This window comes from Osmia bicornis, chromosome 5, assembly GCF_907164935.1.
Source record: "Osmia bicornis bicornis chromosome 5, iOsmBic2.1, whole genome shotgun sequence".
Lineage (NCBI taxonomy): Eukaryota > Metazoa > Arthropoda > Insecta > Hymenoptera > Megachilidae > Osmia > Osmia bicornis.
In genome coordinates, this window is record NC_060220.1 from 4,886,748 (window position 1) to 4,904,522 (window position 17,775).

At 39.2% G+C, this 17,775-nt stretch overlaps 2 protein-coding genes across 2 annotated transcripts; one reads left to right on the forward strand and one right to left on the reverse strand.

Moving 5' to 3' along the window:
• On the forward strand, positions 1-1,323 carry LOC114880133. Its single transcript, XM_029195790.2, has 2 exons — positions 1-108; positions 575-1,323. Exon 2 carries the CDS (start codon positions 575-577, stop codon positions 1,223-1,225), a length of 651 nt encoding a protein of 216 aa, XP_029051623.2. The 5' UTR covers positions 1-108; the 3' UTR covers positions 1,226-1,323.
• A 3,683-nt stretch (positions 1,324-5,006) lies between these two features.
• Positions 5,007-9,961, reverse strand: LOC114880084. The gene is made up of 4 exons (XM_046285970.1): positions 9,331-9,961; positions 6,584-6,639; positions 6,506-6,532; positions 5,007-6,331 (listed from the first exon to the last, which is right to left on the reverse strand). Exons 1-4 carry the CDS (start codon positions 9,959-9,961, stop codon positions 5,087-5,089), a joined length of 1,959 nt encoding a protein of 652 aa, XP_046141926.1. The 3' UTR covers positions 5,007-5,086.
• Positions 9,962-17,775: the final 7,814 nt, after the last annotated feature.

A 17,775-nucleotide genomic window follows, 5' to 3' on the forward strand; every position in this document is an offset into this window, starting at 1 on the left:
TGTATCAGTCTATGTATTATATATAAAAGGTAACGGAGAACGATCGAGCAGTAACCGTTGAATACGATCGTCGAACTTGAAGAATCCAAGAAGGCCGAAAATAACAAGGTAAAACGTGAAAAATAATTGAATACTCGAGGATTGAATCGTTTCAAACGAAAACTTTCGAACGTGATTGAAGAAAGCTTCGCGTTTCAATGAACTGACGTTAGAATAATTGAATCGCTTTGTTAACGGGTTGCATTAGACGCGTGTCGAGCACGCACCGCTTTTGTTACTCTCGCAAAGTGCGTAAATGCACGTTTGATTTTGCCGCCGGCTCGATACAACGCGACATTCAATTTACGGGATAATACAGCACCGTTCTCGCCGACTGAATAATTCGATCTCGAAAGTATGTTCCATCGAACGAACACCAACGCATGGATTTTCCATTCTCGATCGAACGTTCAATTAACTTTAATCCTTTGCTGCCATTCGTTTGGCGGTGTCATATTTTGCTTGATTACGCCGACGTGCCATAACATCTTACCTATTTAATAGACAAAGAACTAACGAAATAATTTTCTTTCAGATGAAATTCACTCTAGCAATTTTGGCTGTTCTGGCCGTGGCCGGTCAACTGAACGCTTACGATATGCCAAGCACTGGTTCGGGTGAGCTGGCTAAGGACTTTCAAGATATCTTTGACCTGATCCCACTGAACGAGCTGATAGACATTACGAGAACGTACGCAGCTCAGGACAAGGAATTCCAGCTGATGACGAAACTCGTGAGATCTCAGGATTCGAAAGAATTCGTCGCATTAGTGGAAGGAGCGCCCGAATTTAAGAAACTGATGGCCTATGTACAAACTAACGGTCTTGACATTTATCGTTTGTTAAACAAATACAACGAAATTCTGAATATACCACCGTTCAAGCCTCTAGCAGGGCCCCAGCGTGCTATCATCGGCGGACTTTCGGGTTACGTGCGAGACATCCTTGATTTAGTTCCCGTAGACAAGATGATGGATGTGCAGCAGGAAAAGATGGACAATTCCGAAGCATTCAAAGGATTGGTTAATAAGATCACGAGCGCTGAATTCGTAAATTTCTACAACTCCATGTTGCAGAGTGAACTCCTTTTGAAACTAGAAAATCGCGCGGAACAAGTCGGCCTAGATAAGGAATCATTCCAACATTACTACGCGATTTTCTTAATGCTGACACCCTTCAATAAGTAAACTTTCAGATGCAAGTATCTGCTAAGTTAGATGAAATGTTAAATTGTTAAACCAAATATGATTATCAAATATAATTAAATTTTTATCTGCAATCAAAATTCAGTGTTTAATGTAATTTCCAACTAACTCCTTTCTTCTCACTGTCAATAAAATTTTCATATAAATTATCATAAAGCATCACAAATGATCCACATAGTATATTTCAATCATCGAAATGTTAATTTTTAACTAATCTTCAAGAATTTCTAACCCTGCAGAAGCAAGGTCTGCGTGCAATAAGTGTGCAGTTCGGTGAACAATTCGATGGCGAACGTGATTTCCAACCCGCTTTCCTTAGCCCAAAAATAATGATGATGCAGCACAGCATTGTCTTCGACAGCCTTGCAAAAGTCCCTGAAATCCTTTGACTTGAGCATTTGCAAAAATCTACGAAAGCTTCTCGAGTATTTCACTTTTTGTAATAGAAACTCGTGCAGCTCGTCCAGTGGTATAGTATTCAGGGTGGTGTTGATCATGACGGTCAAGCCGCCTTTCGCGATGCTGGGATCGTTTCTGACGAACCTTGGCGACGTTTTCCAAAAACTTCGAACTTTTTCGTACCACGAATCGACGTTCAGGCCGTCTTGTCGCAAAGACACGATCAGCTTGTTCAATTGAGGCATTCTCTGAAATTCTCGTACGATGAATCTCTTCTGATCGCTCACGAAACTCACGGTGTCCCCGATCTGAGCATCGTACTTCATATATTTCTCAACGATCTCCTTCACCTCGTTAAACGGCACGAACGCAAGGATATCTCTGAGATCTTCCTCGAGAGAGCTATCGTCGTTCAAAAGCGACGAGTTAAATGAATCGTTCGATCGAAATCCGATTTTGTAGGCTAGAAATCCGATAAGGGCGACAGAAGCAGTGGCCATCACGCTCGCGATCATAATGTGTGGGTTCATTTTTGTCCTCGTTTAAGATCCTTGATCCTTGATACGTCTCTAGTGCGAAATCATTTTGTAATCTTGTCTGGGAATTATGTGCGACTTGGATGCTTCAAATTAAGTGGATATCTTCAACCTGGAGGTGTGTTTCCTTGCTTTAGAAAAGCAACATGATGTCGATGAGTTTAATGTTAATTAAAAAAAATGACCAAGTTTCAGTTTTACTCAATACATAATTAGTGAACTACTTACGATGGGATTTAAGATACGTGAGAAGGAAAGATTTTGTATACAGCATCTGCATAAATTTCCATGGCCGTCATATTTTTCTTTCCAAATTTGTTTTATATATCCTTGAACAAAGTTCACCAGACAGGTTAAGCAGTCAAAACAACATTTTTCTTGTCAAAATATCGTGGTATAATAATTTATATTAATTATGTGAAACAATTACGATAACAGGTTTATATTTGTTGTACTCCAAAGAATTTAATTTTTTGGATCCTGTTTAAGGATTACTATGACGCTCCATCTCACATTTCCTGGAGCGACGTGAAGTCAACATAATGATTAATTAGTATGGATGGTTCACTATATTCATAGAATAGAACAAAGCAAATGAAGTTTTAGGTGTAACATTGATAGTTACATATTTCTTAATTATTTACATAGCTAAAGAGGTTTAAAACTACGATAAGAAACGTGTTCGTAATTTTCCTATGGTATGATTCCTAAATCATTTTGAAAAAATTATTATTTGAACCACTATGATTTATTGTTTCTAAAAAGACAAACTACAAACGAGGATATCATTCGTTTCGTCATTAAACATGTTTATTTACTGTAAGATAGGAAACTAAATAAAAAGAGACAGAGTTTTACGTACTTGATAGATTGTTGTTGCTCTTCAGATATTCCACGTAATCTGTCAATATTACGTGACTGATATGTAGTACTACTAGATATTCTTCGTCATAGATAACAAAAATGTACATGAAAAACGTTAAATTAATCTTGTTTTTATAAAATCAATAATATTGATTGATAAGCTTTTAATATGATCTCTGTTACGAGGATTATCCGCGATACGAAATTAATTAAATCAAGAAATAGGAGAACCACGTTAGCAATTCGAAATATCTAAGTTACTTCTGGTTGAATTGCAATTGTTGAAGTTAGTGAAATTGATAAAATAAAATTCTTGAAACATGTCATGAAAATTTCAATTACTTTTCGAATTTAGATGCAAATAAAGTTGTAATTATTCAGCCGTGAAGTAAATGGAAACGAGCTTGTGTATACGACACGGCAAATCGAAACAATCATCAGCTTGATAGCTGTTTTCGATACCGATAACAATATTGGAAGCATTGTTACACACAATTCCGTGGTGCCCTCTATATACAGCCGCACAAATTATTACATCATTATCATTAAAAGAATTGACAAATTTCAGTTGACGAATAATGTAAATGTCTCGCCTGCATAATGTCGCTCTATTCAGCCATGCTGATACACTGATTGAATATAAATTTAACGTTTCGCGCCGGTCTAAATCGAATTCAACGATGCCCTAGGAGATTCAATTATAGTTTTCCGATAATTTGTCAGCCTTTTATAATGTGAAAATACAAAACAAAATAGGAGAGGTAAACTTATCGACAGTGTTACAATTTAAGAATCTATCTTTTCTGTTGAAAATCAAAGGTATATACTATTAATATTACAATTATGATACAAAGATTATATTTCATATTGTTAAACAAGAAAAGTGCTATTCATATTACAATTTTATATTAATTTATTGTAGGAATTTGTTTTTTATGTCGATACAATAGGAAATCAATTATTATCTTTGAAGCTACAGACTGATTACTTCGATAAATCGATAACAACGTTTTCTTTCAATTGCTCTGACAAAAATCATTGATATTGTCTTTAATCGACAGTTAATTTATCGACATCCATTTGATTAGAAGCTTAGGGAAAATCGCACCTGGGAAACGACGTCGCTGATCATTCAAACATCGATGTCGGATCAATCGTGATCCAGAAATACGAATTTCTTAAATGGACCAACAAATATTTCTAACAGATGACGGAAGAACATCGTAAATCCGTCCAGTTATTCGAAGGCTGATCAATTTCACCCCAGTCGTCGAAACGGGCGATTCGTTAACGCGTCGGAAGTTTCGCTGATCCAAGGAGAAAGGAAAAGGGCGCCGCGTGCAGAGAATGGTCTACAATGGTAGCGGCCATTTGATAAATAAAAGAGGACTGTGTTCGAGCACGTGGCGCTAACTTTTAAAAGGAAACCGAGGGGTGTCTTAAGCAACGCGTCTTCGCAACTACGGGGGTGGCTCTGTCGATTCTGCTCCAAGAATAGGAAGGAACAAGGGGGAGAAACGAGGCGTTATACGCTGCTTCTCTAATTAAAATTGTTACAATTTAATAAGCCTCGGTACTCGCTATTGGCGTGTCGTAATAGAAAATTATAAGAAGCGTGCGCTTGTGCGTGCATCCGCTCGGGAACGAGGCTGATGAGATCGAGTGAGAAATATCCAAGGTGAGGAAAGAAAAACCGAAGAATCAAGGGATGATGGTAGACTGAATAAAAGAAATAGGGGCACGTATTGAAGAAGATAGACGAGAAATATTGAAATACCATGGGTTCAACCTTCACAGGACACTGTTTCAAAACTTATATCAAATTAAATATAAACTCTAAATAATGAATCGATTCGAGAGAAAATTGAGGAAAGAGGAATTTCTAATTTCTTCTAACTTTTTCATCCCCTATAAAATACGGTTGTTGTTATAGGGTTTGAGGTAGAATTTGACACTTTGAAAGATATATTAACAAGCAAATTTATTAAACATTAGAGAATAACATATCTAAATTCGGTAAAAACGAATCGTTATAAATCTATAATTAGTAAGATGGCCTGGGAAGGAGAATGCCGATTTCTTCGAAAACTTTTCTCGCTCGTTGAATGTCTAAACCAATTTCTATCGCCTTCTGTCTCATTTCCAGAAAGATGGGTTCACTGTAGATCAAGTCAACAATCTCTTCGAACTCTTGGGACTGAACTTGTTTAACGAAGTTCTGGAAGTCCGGTGAGGTTTTCATCTTCTCTTCGAACATGGCCTTGAACTTATCCATGGGGAGTGAATCGAGCACATCATCGATCAAACCCTTCATACCACCGCGGTTAACGAAGAAGCTGAAGTAGTTGCTACTGGGTGGAACGTAGTCTTCCATGTTGAACAATTTATGGATCATCTGGATCAGGCCGTGTATGTTTAGGCCAGCGTTGTGTAAGTATTGAACCAAATTTTGATAGGGCTTCAGGGCTTCGACTTTGCGTACCAGTACGTGGAACTCTTCGCTGCGGAAGTATTTCAGACTTTCCTGGACCTGGTCATCATCCAAGTAGGTAGAAACGATTTCAACAACCTTGTCCATATCGATCAGGTCGATGAAGTCCTGGATGTCTTTGGATAGTGTGCTGTACAAGGCGTAGCTGGTGTTCAAAACTGGGAACTCGATACCAAGGACAGTGAAGATGACATCTTCAACCAGAGTGATGTCCAAACCCTTGCTGACCAGGGTAGCACGGAAGGCCAGGTAACGTTGGTTTTTGTACAGCGCGTTAACGAAGTTCTGGTTACCTTCGGATTTCAGTACGGCGACGAAATCACGGAACTCTTGGGATGTCCTCATCTTGTAAACGTAACCATGGATGATGTCGTCGTAGGAGATCAGTTCTTTGACGTCGTTGAAGAGACCAGCCAATCCTCCAGTGATTTCTTTCTCAACAAGTATGGGCTGGAACGATGGCAGGCCGATCACCTTGTTCACCTTGTTCAACGCATCATACATGTAGATTCCATGCTTGTTCATGTAGCTGGCGAATGTATGGAACTCGGGGATAGCCTCGATTTCATTCACCATTTGCTTGATGTCGTCTGTTTTCATGTATTTCAGGAGTTGTTGGAACTCGGAGTCCTTGATGGTGTACTGTACAATCACTTTCATTACTTTATCCATGGGGATCATGTCTACGAAATACTGAATGTCTTCGTAGAGGGGACCTTCCCCGAATGCTGGCAGGTGATAACAGTTGACGGTTGCGAAGGCAACCACCGCAGAGAGTGCTACCAGTGAGAACTTCATCTGCAAGCGATTAATGAGAACTTAGAAAAAATAACTTAACACGGAGATTAGCAAAAAAAAGATTGCCAAAATAAAAATGAAAGTCATAGAAAGTCTTAGTTAACTCCGTTCAAATTTAGAGAAATTTCATAATTAATAATTAGAAAGAATAATAGATGTTGCTGAGTGGCTTACCTTGTTTGCTGTAGTAATACTGGACTGCTACTTGTTAACTCCTGCTTCGCCTTCTTAATTTATACCCTGAAAAAGAACATGGTCTATGACAAAGAATCGGCTGAGAGGATGATAAGATTTCATCTTGTGTACACCTGTGGATATTAATCAGTAAAGTAGGTTGTAAATGATAATCAATGAAAAATTGGAATACCCGGTGAAAATATCGTATGTTGTCCGTATCTCGATGATGGCTATAAACAATAATTGATAATTAATGCTCCGTTCTTTTTTTGGATGCACTAATTAAGCTATATTGAAAAATCACTTTTATTTGAAACAATAGATTCATCTGACAATGAATTACTCCTACGAATTTCTAAAGCAATCGTTAAAAATTTTAACCCATTGTCATGGAATATATTCTATATTTTCAAAGTTAGCAATTAACGCACGGTATTGTGAATTAAATTGCTAGTTCTCAAATGTCTTTCTCAATACAAATAATTTTTTGGTTAAAATAAACACAAGTTTGTCAGCTGTGTGGTCGCATTGATAGGTAATACAATCTCGATATATCGTATTGACATGTGATGAGTATATAACAGATAATCATAGAGTTATCATCAAAATATTGCTCAAATTCCTTTCGTCCCATTTTCTAATATTCTAAAAGTAAAAAATCAGAATCACATCGTTGATTTTCGACAAAATTGCATTGGGTAATAAATAATTAATCACTTAATTAACATTTGTTTTGTATTGTCACAACATTTCTATGGATTCAGAATTTTGAATGTGATGAAAGATTAGGAATCCTATTTAGGAGTATATTATTGAGCTGAATCACAGTTAGAGATACTTTTCATTTGTTACTTTATTACATACACGGTGTCCGCGCTAAAGTGTGACAGGCGTTTTATTTCATAACTATTGATAACACGAAAAATTGTTTATATGGAAATGGCACGGTATAATGGGGTCTATGTTTTGGCGTGAACGAAAATTTATTTACATTATGAGTTTAAAAGATATGATGGTCAAGTTTCATTTTTTAAATGGAACTAATATATTTTTTTTCATCAATAGTTACGAAATAAAACGCTACTTTAGCGCGGACACCATGTATGTCATCGAATATATCTAGTTTATGAATAAATCATTAAATTCTGTTTTATTTTGATCAACATATTTTTTTATATACATGTCATATATATATAGTAAGATATTCGCCGCTTCATTATTTACTTCAATCAATTCAATAAGAGCATCGATAGATACTCGATTGCTTGATAATATCGCCAAGTCTAGATAAATAACTAACAAAGTTAGGTCTTAAGGTTCTGATACAGAGAACTACCCAAGTGTTACACTCACTTATTAATGAAACTTTGCCGAGCTTTGTAGAGCTCATCAAGTTGAACACACCTATATCCCGTTTTGTGGGCAGACGGCTAATTGTTTAAAAGATATTAATAATTAAAGTTAGTTACTACTTATATTGAGAAGTATGACAGATACACATACAAACGGTTAACTCTGTGGTAAAACGATTGACTCGCAATCTAAAGGTCCGCGGTTCAAATCCATGGTTCCCAAGTTTTTTTTTTAAATGATAATTTGTCTCTTTTTGAATAGCTATTACTGCTGTGCTATAATCACTGCATTTATTAATAATTAATTACGTACAAAGTTTTTTAGAATTTAAGTTATTCAAAATAGAATATAGAATTTTAGTTTAGAATTATATAGAATTTTAATTATTTAAAAAGAGAAATTATCATTTAAAAAAAAAAATTTTTTTGGAACCAAGGATTTGAACCAAGGACCTTTAGATTGTGAGTCATGTGTTTAACCACGGAGCGGATCCATGACTCGCAATCTGAAGGTCCTCGGTTCAAATCCTTGGTTCCGAAAAATTTTTTTTTTTTTAATGATAATTATTATGTAATAGTTATTCAAAAAGCGACAAATTGTCATTAAAAAAAAAAAAATGTTGATAACCAAGGATTTGAACCCTGAATCTCTAGATTGCGAGTTGTATGTGTGAATTTGTCATACTTCAGAATGTAAGGAGTAACTAACTGTATGGACGTAGAATCGACACCTCACGTGGATATGTGCAAAATGTTCGGACAATATTCGACACCTCGTCTGAGTATGTGCAATGTTTTAATTTCGATTTCTCTGGCTTTTCACCAACTTTTAACATCAATTTTAGCAAGTAATTATAATTCAAACTATATCGTGTTTGGTATCATTTCAATCAGAGAAATCTCACCAATGCACTAGTACGTTTCATTTAAGAAAAGTCAAAAATAAAAGAGTTTTATCATTGAATCAGTATTAGACACACCGATACGTGTCGGCTCTTTCCTTTGATCATTGGACCTCTCTCTCTCCGCCATTGTTTGACACCTCGGTTGGATATGTACGCAATGTTTGGGTCGCAATTTCTCTTATACTTATTCAGCTTTTACTGTAATATATTTCTAATTGCTCACATTCTAATTGTCGCTCACATTTTTCAATGTTTTCAGGTTACATCATCTGCACACTAAATGTTACGCTTTCAAACTTACTTCTGATCAAGATGAGAATAAGAAGAGGACAAAGAAATGATAAAAAAAATGTTATAATTTTACTTATTTATTTCACATAATTTATTTAAAATCGATCAGTAAAAATACTATCAGTGAAATAGAAGGAAGGATAAGAAGAGGATAAAAAGATGTTAAACAAAGTATTATAATTTCACTTATTTATTGCATATAATTAAATCAATTAAGGTTATCAGTAAGCATCAGTAAATATGTCTCTTCATGGTTTGCAGGGGAGCGTAAGGCCCAAAGCGGACTCGATTAATCTTGCCAAACCGTCGACATCGACTTGGGCCTTTTTGGCTTCGACCAACACGTGTTTGAAGGTAGCGTTGTCGCACAATTTATTGGCGACGTTCTGGAATTCCGGAGACTTCAATTGAGCGACTAAATCAGCAAACGCTTTGGATGAAGCCACTTTCTTTCTGTACAGTTCCCGGACCTTCTCCTTGGGTACAAGGGCCTCAACCTCGTCGAGCAATCCGCGGATTCCACCGGCGGCCCTCACCATTCGGACGTTGGTTGGTGGTGTCAATGGTGCGAGACCGAGGAACTTGTTAACGTGGTTCACCATCTGGTAGATGTCCAGTCCATTTTTCTGTATGAAGTTCATGATGTTCTTGATTTCGGCCATGGTTTCGATTTCGACGACCAATTTTTTGAACTCCTCGGAGTGCACGAATTTTAACACAGATTGGACATCACGGTCAGTGGCGATGTAATGAAGGACGATATTCTTTATTTCTTTTGTTGGCACAAGATCGACGAACTCCTGCAAGTCGTCAGCCAGGACACCGGTTCCTGTACGTGGAACATTGTAAGCTTGCAGGGGGCTGGCCAAAGCCAGGACTGCGACGAGTGCGAATGCGAATTTCATCTACGAACGAAAAGAATGGAGAAATTTTAATCTCGAATATTCAGGTAATAATGCAAAAGATGTCTAGCTATTAAGCTAGACCAGCAGTAAATAGTAAGATTTTATAATATTTAAGAATAATTTCAATTGTTCTGGTTTACTCACCATGTTGCTTCTGGTAGTGGATCTCACTGAATGAATGACACTGAATCGTTTCGGTCCTTTAAATACCCGTTCTGTTAATGAATTTTCGATAAGATTATATCTTGACGAACATGCAAATAAAACAATCGAGAATTTAATTATTAGATATCTGATTTCTACTTGGATGAAGGTTAAGAGAGATTATTCAGATGTGAAATGCTGATACTCTCATGTTGTTTTCTAAGACCTCTTCTAGAGGTGGCTTAATGAAATCTTTTGTGCTTCTTCATCTCTACTTTCTTTGATCTAAGCTTGTAAATATATTGTGTAAGATTGGATGATACGATAGACAGATTTTCTTCTATCAAAAATTCACCCTTTCAATTAAACTCTTTAGAAAGAAATTCATTGACATCGTTGTCTCTCGTTTTAAATAGACAATAATAAGGTAATATTTTGAAAGATAGTAAGAGATATTTGATAGTGGCTCTCAAAGGCACCGTAATTGTCCTTCGGAGGGACAACAATTGCTTCTTCGACGTTCAACTTGTTCAAAATTGTTTTCTCCCGCTAACCAGGCAAACTTTAGCTCGATATTATGGCAGCACATGGTGGTAACAGCCTGCCTTTTCGGCTCATCGTTGTTGGCGTAACGACCTTGAGGATTTTCACGACGAAACAAGAAGCAACTAGGAAAATGTGTTCGCAGTTAAGGGTTGACTCGTCTTTGATTAGACGAAACTTTCTTTCGATGGAAAGTACGATTGGTCAGATTGTTTGGAACGATAACATGATTATTGTAGAGCAAGTAAGTGCTCTACAATATTTTGTTTATCTGTTTACACGTTGACCAGATAATCGAGAAGTGGTCCGTTATCGGATCCATTTGAATATTATATTTGGTCGATCGACCTTGGTGATTCGGTGATAACAGATAAAATTGCAGGTGCGGATAGACGAAGATATTTATCTTGTTAGTTTAAGAATTTTCTGATAAACACGCCATTGCGTCTAATTCAATTTTTCAAAACTGACTTACAAATTCTTTATTTGAAAGTTACAATCAAAATATATCGAATATATCCAATTCGAATCAAACAACAAGATAACAGGTTTGTTCAAACAGATGTAATTTAACCGAAGGAAGATCGAAGGCGGAATAAATGCGACAATTGGAAATCCCTTTCGTTTGATGGAGAAAAAAGGAGGTCGGAAAAATCGGGTCGCCGAAGGAGGCTGAAGGGACAAAATGTCCGTGGCGTTCTTTCAACGTTTAAGGGAGAATGTAGCTGGCTTTCAGGGGAATCGAAAACGAAGAAGGAGTCGAGGACGATTCCATGGGATCGATGAAGGAAACACGACGGAAAAGGTGACCGTAACAAATCCTCAGCGAGTAATCGAGGTCGTGCCTCGGCTAGATTTTACTCTGGTACACTTAACTCTATTGCGATTGGATTCCCTGCCCTTTTCCTCGAGATACGTTGTCCACGTGGCAGGATAAGTGGCTGGTTCGTTACGTGCGAAAATTTGATTGCCAACAACACAAGAAAATATTAAAAATACGCAGTTTTTTCCTGTTTTTCATTAACCCATTGTAAGAACAGATATTCGCGTTCCATAGGTCAATGATGCGAAATGAAAGAGCGCCATTTTAGATAAAACTCGAGGCAATAATAATCAGTACCTATTATAGAAATAGCTAGATGCTTTAACAATTGAATTTAAAATATACTTTAAGTACATGTATACTTATAACGTCGTCGATTTAATTGATCGCGCTATTAAAAATGCCATGAAGTGACTAGGTAGACTCGTTAGCTTGGTACATAGATGAAATGTTCATCTTTCTTCAAGCTCACCCTTCGTGCAAGCCAATCGACAACCTCATGGATCGATAGTAATTCTGCAAGCTATTCGATCCTCTGTTAAACAAGTTCACGGGAGTCAGGATGACTCGCAGCAAGATTTCTCGGCCGATACAACGGCTCGCGTTAACTCGAGCAGACAGGAAAGAGAAGAGCATGAGTAAACGCGAACCGGGGTTAGCAACCCCGAGAGAGAATGAGAAGGAGAGAGCGAGCAAGGGTTCGCTTGTATTTCAATGTCGGGACATCCGGTCGGGCCGACGAGTGATGTGGTCTGCTACCCTCGTGCATCCGGCCGTCACCAAACAGCACGGCCTGTGCACTCGTTCGCGTTGTGTGTTTGCTCGGCTTCAACTTTCCTCGACGCCGTGCTGCACCAGGACTCTGACTGTCATCGAGCGACCGACTGCCTAATGCACCCTTCTGCATCCTTTTAGTTTTGAAACGGTTTGTTACAGGCTAGATCGGCGCTCGCATTTTCGTCATTTCCGATGCAATTGACGGGTACAAGTTGACCCTCGCCATATGAAAATATGTCATATACCATAAGTATACACCATAAGCACCACTGGTCGTCCTTCGGGAAAATCAACTCGTTTGTAAACTAATTAAATTGAACTACATCATTTTTATCAATTGGAAATCCCTCGATTCGAATCCTGATATCTAGCGATATGCAATAGCGACACGACGATCGTCGAAATTTTGATAACAATTCTGTGGAATTGACCTTGTATTGTGAAACAACAGAACACGATAATGCTCTTATTATTGATGCGTTCGTCTTTGCAGAGTGTGCGCGTGCATCCACGCCTGGTGCCCGATAACGAGCAAACTTTCAGCCCCCGGCCACTCGAGCAAAGTAATTATGCTCGTATTCCTCGTCGTGTTACATACATTAATTAACGACGACTGCGAGACCGACGGAGGCTGTAGCCCACGAGTTACCCTCGGCGAAGCCCTTTGTAAGGGCGAGCCGAGCATTTACGCTGATCACCGGAAACGCGAGGTAAATGATGAAAGACCGATTCGTATTGTCCGTTCGGTTGCATACTGTTTGTAACATCTAGTCGTGTATGAAAGTGGTTAGAATTTTTCAGAGCTTCCACGATTTTTTCGTATACCATCTCGAAGGGTAATATAAAGCGTAAACGTAGAACGCGAGCTTTTTCGAAGTTAACGCGACGTCTGGCGCGGTCTGACGTACATATATAACAGATGCAACGTTCTTTCGACGAGACGGTCGACGGGATCCCTTGGGTCAGCAACGAAATCACATTTTACCTCGATACAGCCGGTTCTACGGGTGCAATTTTCTCGAGAGCAAACAAGCCGACCTCCTCGCATGCATTAAAGTTTGAACGGGCTAGCAAGAAGCCGGTGCAACGCTGCTCCCTGTGTACAAGGGCCGAAAGTCCTTCGGCTTCTTTGACGACGAAATGAAATTTCGATCGATACAACAACAGCCAGCCACCTGCTTCGCGTTGCGATCCTTTGATACGCGCTTTCTTCTCGTCGCCGCAATACGGATCGCGTACCGTTGTCCTTTGCTTTTCGCGTCTGTAGATTTTGTTTCCGGCACCGAGTGTTCGCGCTTTGTACTGAAAAATGTCGTACGCTTTTCTCTTCGCCTTTCGTTCGATGCCGTGCAAAAGAATCTCTAAACGCTTTTCCTGTTTGGTAATGTACATTCTCTCTGATTAAACGTCACCGGCGTTGCACTATAATTCTCGTTCGACCGAGTATCGTATATCTTTCTAGTAACCCCAGAAGGTTCTGACCAGTCCTTTTGCACGAGCATTGTTTCAGACGGTGCAGTTTATCTGCATGGAACCACATGTTATTGTTGTGTACTTTGCCAGCGTTCATTCGTATCTTGTGATATAATAACCAGTAGCGACAATGCTTTAATCCAAGGACTGGTCCACGGCACAAAAGGTGTGAGCCACGGAAGTAAGCTGATTAGGAAACAACCCCCTTGTTCTCGCATCCAGAACCTCCCCTCGAGGCTTGCGACCTTCTCTCCTAATTTACCTTTCTCCCCTCTTCGCTATTCGCTCCCTTTCCTCTTCTTCCCTTTCCTTTCTGTCTGCTGTTCTTTGCCCTACCCTCAATTTATCTTCTTCGTATCGGTTAGAGAAATAGAATTAGAGTCCGCCAGATTTAACCCATTAATAATCAAAATTATTCCAATCGTTATTTTATTTAGATTTCGTGTTACAAGATTATATTTTCACGTCCAATTTGAAGAACGATCGCATCGCAATTGATATCGATGAACGTCTATCTTGTTTCCTTTACCCTCTGGACGCAAACACTTCACTTTTCCACGCTTTTCGAGAACTCGGCCAAAACATGTTTTCGGTTTCTCGGGAAGCTCAGTGAAACAGCCCTCGGTACGATAGTTTCTAACGATGACACTTTTTCAGTTTCGAGCTCACCATGGAAGCGATATTGGAAGCTGAAGCGAGCGGAACCGGGTACATTCACCAACTACTTTTGAACTGTTGTTCAACGTAATGGTTCTTTAACACTGTCCCATAGTACAGAATCGTTTCATTCTAATGTCACGTGCATTGGATAGATTTAATAATATGAATACTTTTCTAATCACGAATATCTAGTATAGCTTAAGTACCGAATTAGATTTCATTAAATCAGTCAGGAGAACTATTTACAGGTTCAATCAATCAAAAAGGTTTTCGTAATATTGCCTGATATTCTGCTTATTATGATATCATGTAGAATTGATAACATTGATATTCTTATCAAATATCCGTTTATTCCGTTTCAATCATTTTTATTTGTTGCTTAGAATGCTTAGAATTTCATTTTCTATGTTTTTATGACAGACAACAAGAGATTAAATTGTGTATTCATTTTAAACAAACAAGTTAACAAGTAAAAATTCATTTGGTTCTATTCATTTATTCTTCCAACGTCTCTTGCTATAGTTTTCGCCCAGCTTTCGTAGTCGAGGCTGCCGTCCATGAGCCCGCGCGCTATGCTCTGATTGGCCAGTGTTTTTCCTTAATAATTCAAAAACGAAGCTTCAAACAACATTTTCGCAGAGGAAAATATTGTTCAGAATCACCCCGGTTACCACCCCCTTAAAAGACTAACACTCTTTCTGGGACACTCTGTACTTGTATCACTATAAAAATATTCCTAAATTTTAATTTTGGTCTTTTTAATAACCTGTAATTATATCTAATGAAGACTTTATTACAGATTTATTAAGATTTATTTAAACATTTGCTAATAATCCTTTATCTTTTAGTTAATTGCAGCAATGCAAGCGTCTACGATGAAAATTCTCGTTTCTCTCGCTTCTCTCTTGTTTATTCCATGTTCGAGGAGAGCATGATTCACAAGCCTCGAGCTGTTTACGATTCCCCATGGACCAACACATGGACACAACGTAGAAACTCTCCGAGGAAGCAGTTATCTTCGATAAGCGAGTACGCGGTGCACACGCTCTAGTTCCGTTTCGCCTGCGAGCTACGCTTGTCCAGGATGCTAAGATTTTAATCTCTCGTTTCACGCGCGAAAAGCCGCGCTAATCTTCCGGTGAAATTTACGCGGCGCGCGCGAGCCGCCTTTTAAATCCACTGGCCAGCAGAAGTGCCGACACGTGATAAGTATGGCCGATGATCATCCCTTAGTTTCTTCCGCGGCGTTCGTTGAATGCGAAAACTCGCAGACTCTGCAGATTTAACATTTTACAATGATAATGAAACACTCTGTATAATGAAATTTTCTGTATAATTAAGCATCGAAGCGCAGGTGTAAATCGAGCATCGACGAAAGGGATTTTCATGTTAGTAAAACAGCTCGCAACTCGATCAAACAACTTTCCGTGATTTTTGCAGAACGGAGTCAGAGGTTGCGCTGCCAAGGAGGCATAAATCATTGTCCTAGCCACTTCGACGGGCGCAACAGCTATTTTGTAAGCTCGCAAAGAGCAACGGGTTCGTAAATCAGTCAAAAAGTTTTCTCCAGGTCGGCTAGAAGCGGGCGGGCGAGCGTAACTTACAGGCTTAACAGGGCTAATTGAGAGTGCCCTCTTTTCCCGCTCTTTCCAGCTTCCTTTATATGCTCAGGCCGCGTATACACGCGAGAAAAACGGATTTCACCGCTCGGGAATATTTAACACCGCGTAAATCGACGGTAGGGAAAGCCACGGATGATGTACGACGAATTTTATCGCTTTTGTTCCCTGCTTCCAACCTCGTGTCGAATACGAGCTTCCGCTACTGCGATTATAAAAAGTTACCCGCCAGTTTCTTGCCCCCCATACATATTCGAATTCCACGAAACTGTCCCCCTGGAACACCATAATGCATCGTAATGACTTCGTCGCCTCGAGGTCTTTCTCGCATTTAAACTGACGGCTTCCATAAACGTGGCCTGACAAAGATTCTCACTTTTTGCTGCCGGTTTTACGAACGGATAGATAAGAACTTTGCATTACCATCGGACTGGAACTGGTAATTATTTATCAGGACTGGCCATCGTTATTATCCTGGAGACATTAATCCGGGATGCAATGTTTTTGCGAAGAACAAAGTAGAATCGTGCAGCTTGCTTTAATTTATCGCAAAACATAAATGCTACGTTCTAATCGCGTTCAATCTTCCTTAATCTAAAGTCTACTTTACTATGTTGCACTGCAGCTGGCGTGAATTTTTTTAATTTTCACCTATACCCGTCTAATACCATACTTCGAAAATTACGCCCCACGTTAAACGAGGAGAACATTAATTTCCCAATTGCGATTTGCGAGTGGCTCGTTATTCAAAAGCCTCCAGCATCCACGGAAACTTTAATACCACCGTCTCGTGTCAGAAAGGCAAAAGCTGAGAGAAAATCCAGCCTGAAATTCCCATAGGACGCGTTATTAATAATCACGTAATCCGTTCAGCGACGTCTCGCCGTCTGCTTTCCCTGCTCCCGATAGAAAGAGATCCAGCAGCATGCGGACGAATCTGTAAATAGCCACGTGTTATGCAAATCAGCCGGCGATGGTGGTGCACGCTCGTACACACAACGGCGCAATCCTGGGGCTGCATTATAAGCTGAAACCGGAATAAGCATGTAAAGTAGAGGCTGCTAGCAGGTGACACGGCTGTACCATCGCAGTGACACGCGCGGATGTTTCAGCTGCAAGGTGAAACACGCGACACGACGATGCATTCGTTGATGAACCGGGATACGAGTCCTCGTCCTCTTTCCTGCTTCGTCGCACCCTTCCGACCGTTGCCGGAGCTCGATTTTAATGGACGGGACAGGGAAAATGTAAATCAGAGAGACTGAAACTTCATTGGGATATTTGAGAATGGAGAAAAAAGGATTGCATTCCGGATGGTACCTTGATCCTGTACACCTCAAGCTTTTTTTCATGTTTATGAAACGGTAATAAGAGAGCATAAATTATATAACGAATTTCATTTTCATAAGGAACGTACGTTCCTATCAAGTTGTACTTTTATAAGTTGAAATTTTATAAGAGCCATAAAATTTGATAAATTTCTAGAGAAAAATGAAGGTACAGGTACTTCTATCTTCGTGATATGTAAAATTGGTTGGGTAAGTGTGGAACACTATGGAGGAAGTTGTTTTATTCTCTTTAAAGCGAATCGAAAAGTTCTAAGGGAGATGAACGTCGAAAGCCATTCGAAACAGCTCGAAGAGGATACAAGAAAGTGGCGCTTTCTGTCTCCCGGTAGCACGGTCGAAACTTTCGAACTTGGATCATCCAATTAGGATGCAAAAGTCTGAAGTTAGGCGTCTCGTAGGTTGGCCAGCCCGTGGGACAAATCTCGC

Coding starts and splice junctions, on each gene's coding strand:
- LOC114880084 (XM_046285970.1), bottom strand. CDS start 9,961: ATGAAATTCGCATTCGCACTCGTCGCAGTCCTGGCTTTGGCCAGCCCC. Junction 6,640..9,330: donor ATTAATCGAGTCCGCTTTGG/GCCTTACGCTCC, acceptor TAATATCCACAG/GTGTACACAAGATGAAATCT. Junction 6,332..6,505: donor GTATTACTACAGCAAACAAG/GTAAGCCACTCA, acceptor AATCGCTTGCAG/ATGAAGTTCTCACTGGTAGC.
- LOC114880133 (XM_029195790.2), top strand. CDS start 575: ATGAAATTCACTCTAGCAATTTTGGCTGTTCTGGCCGTGGCCGGTCAA.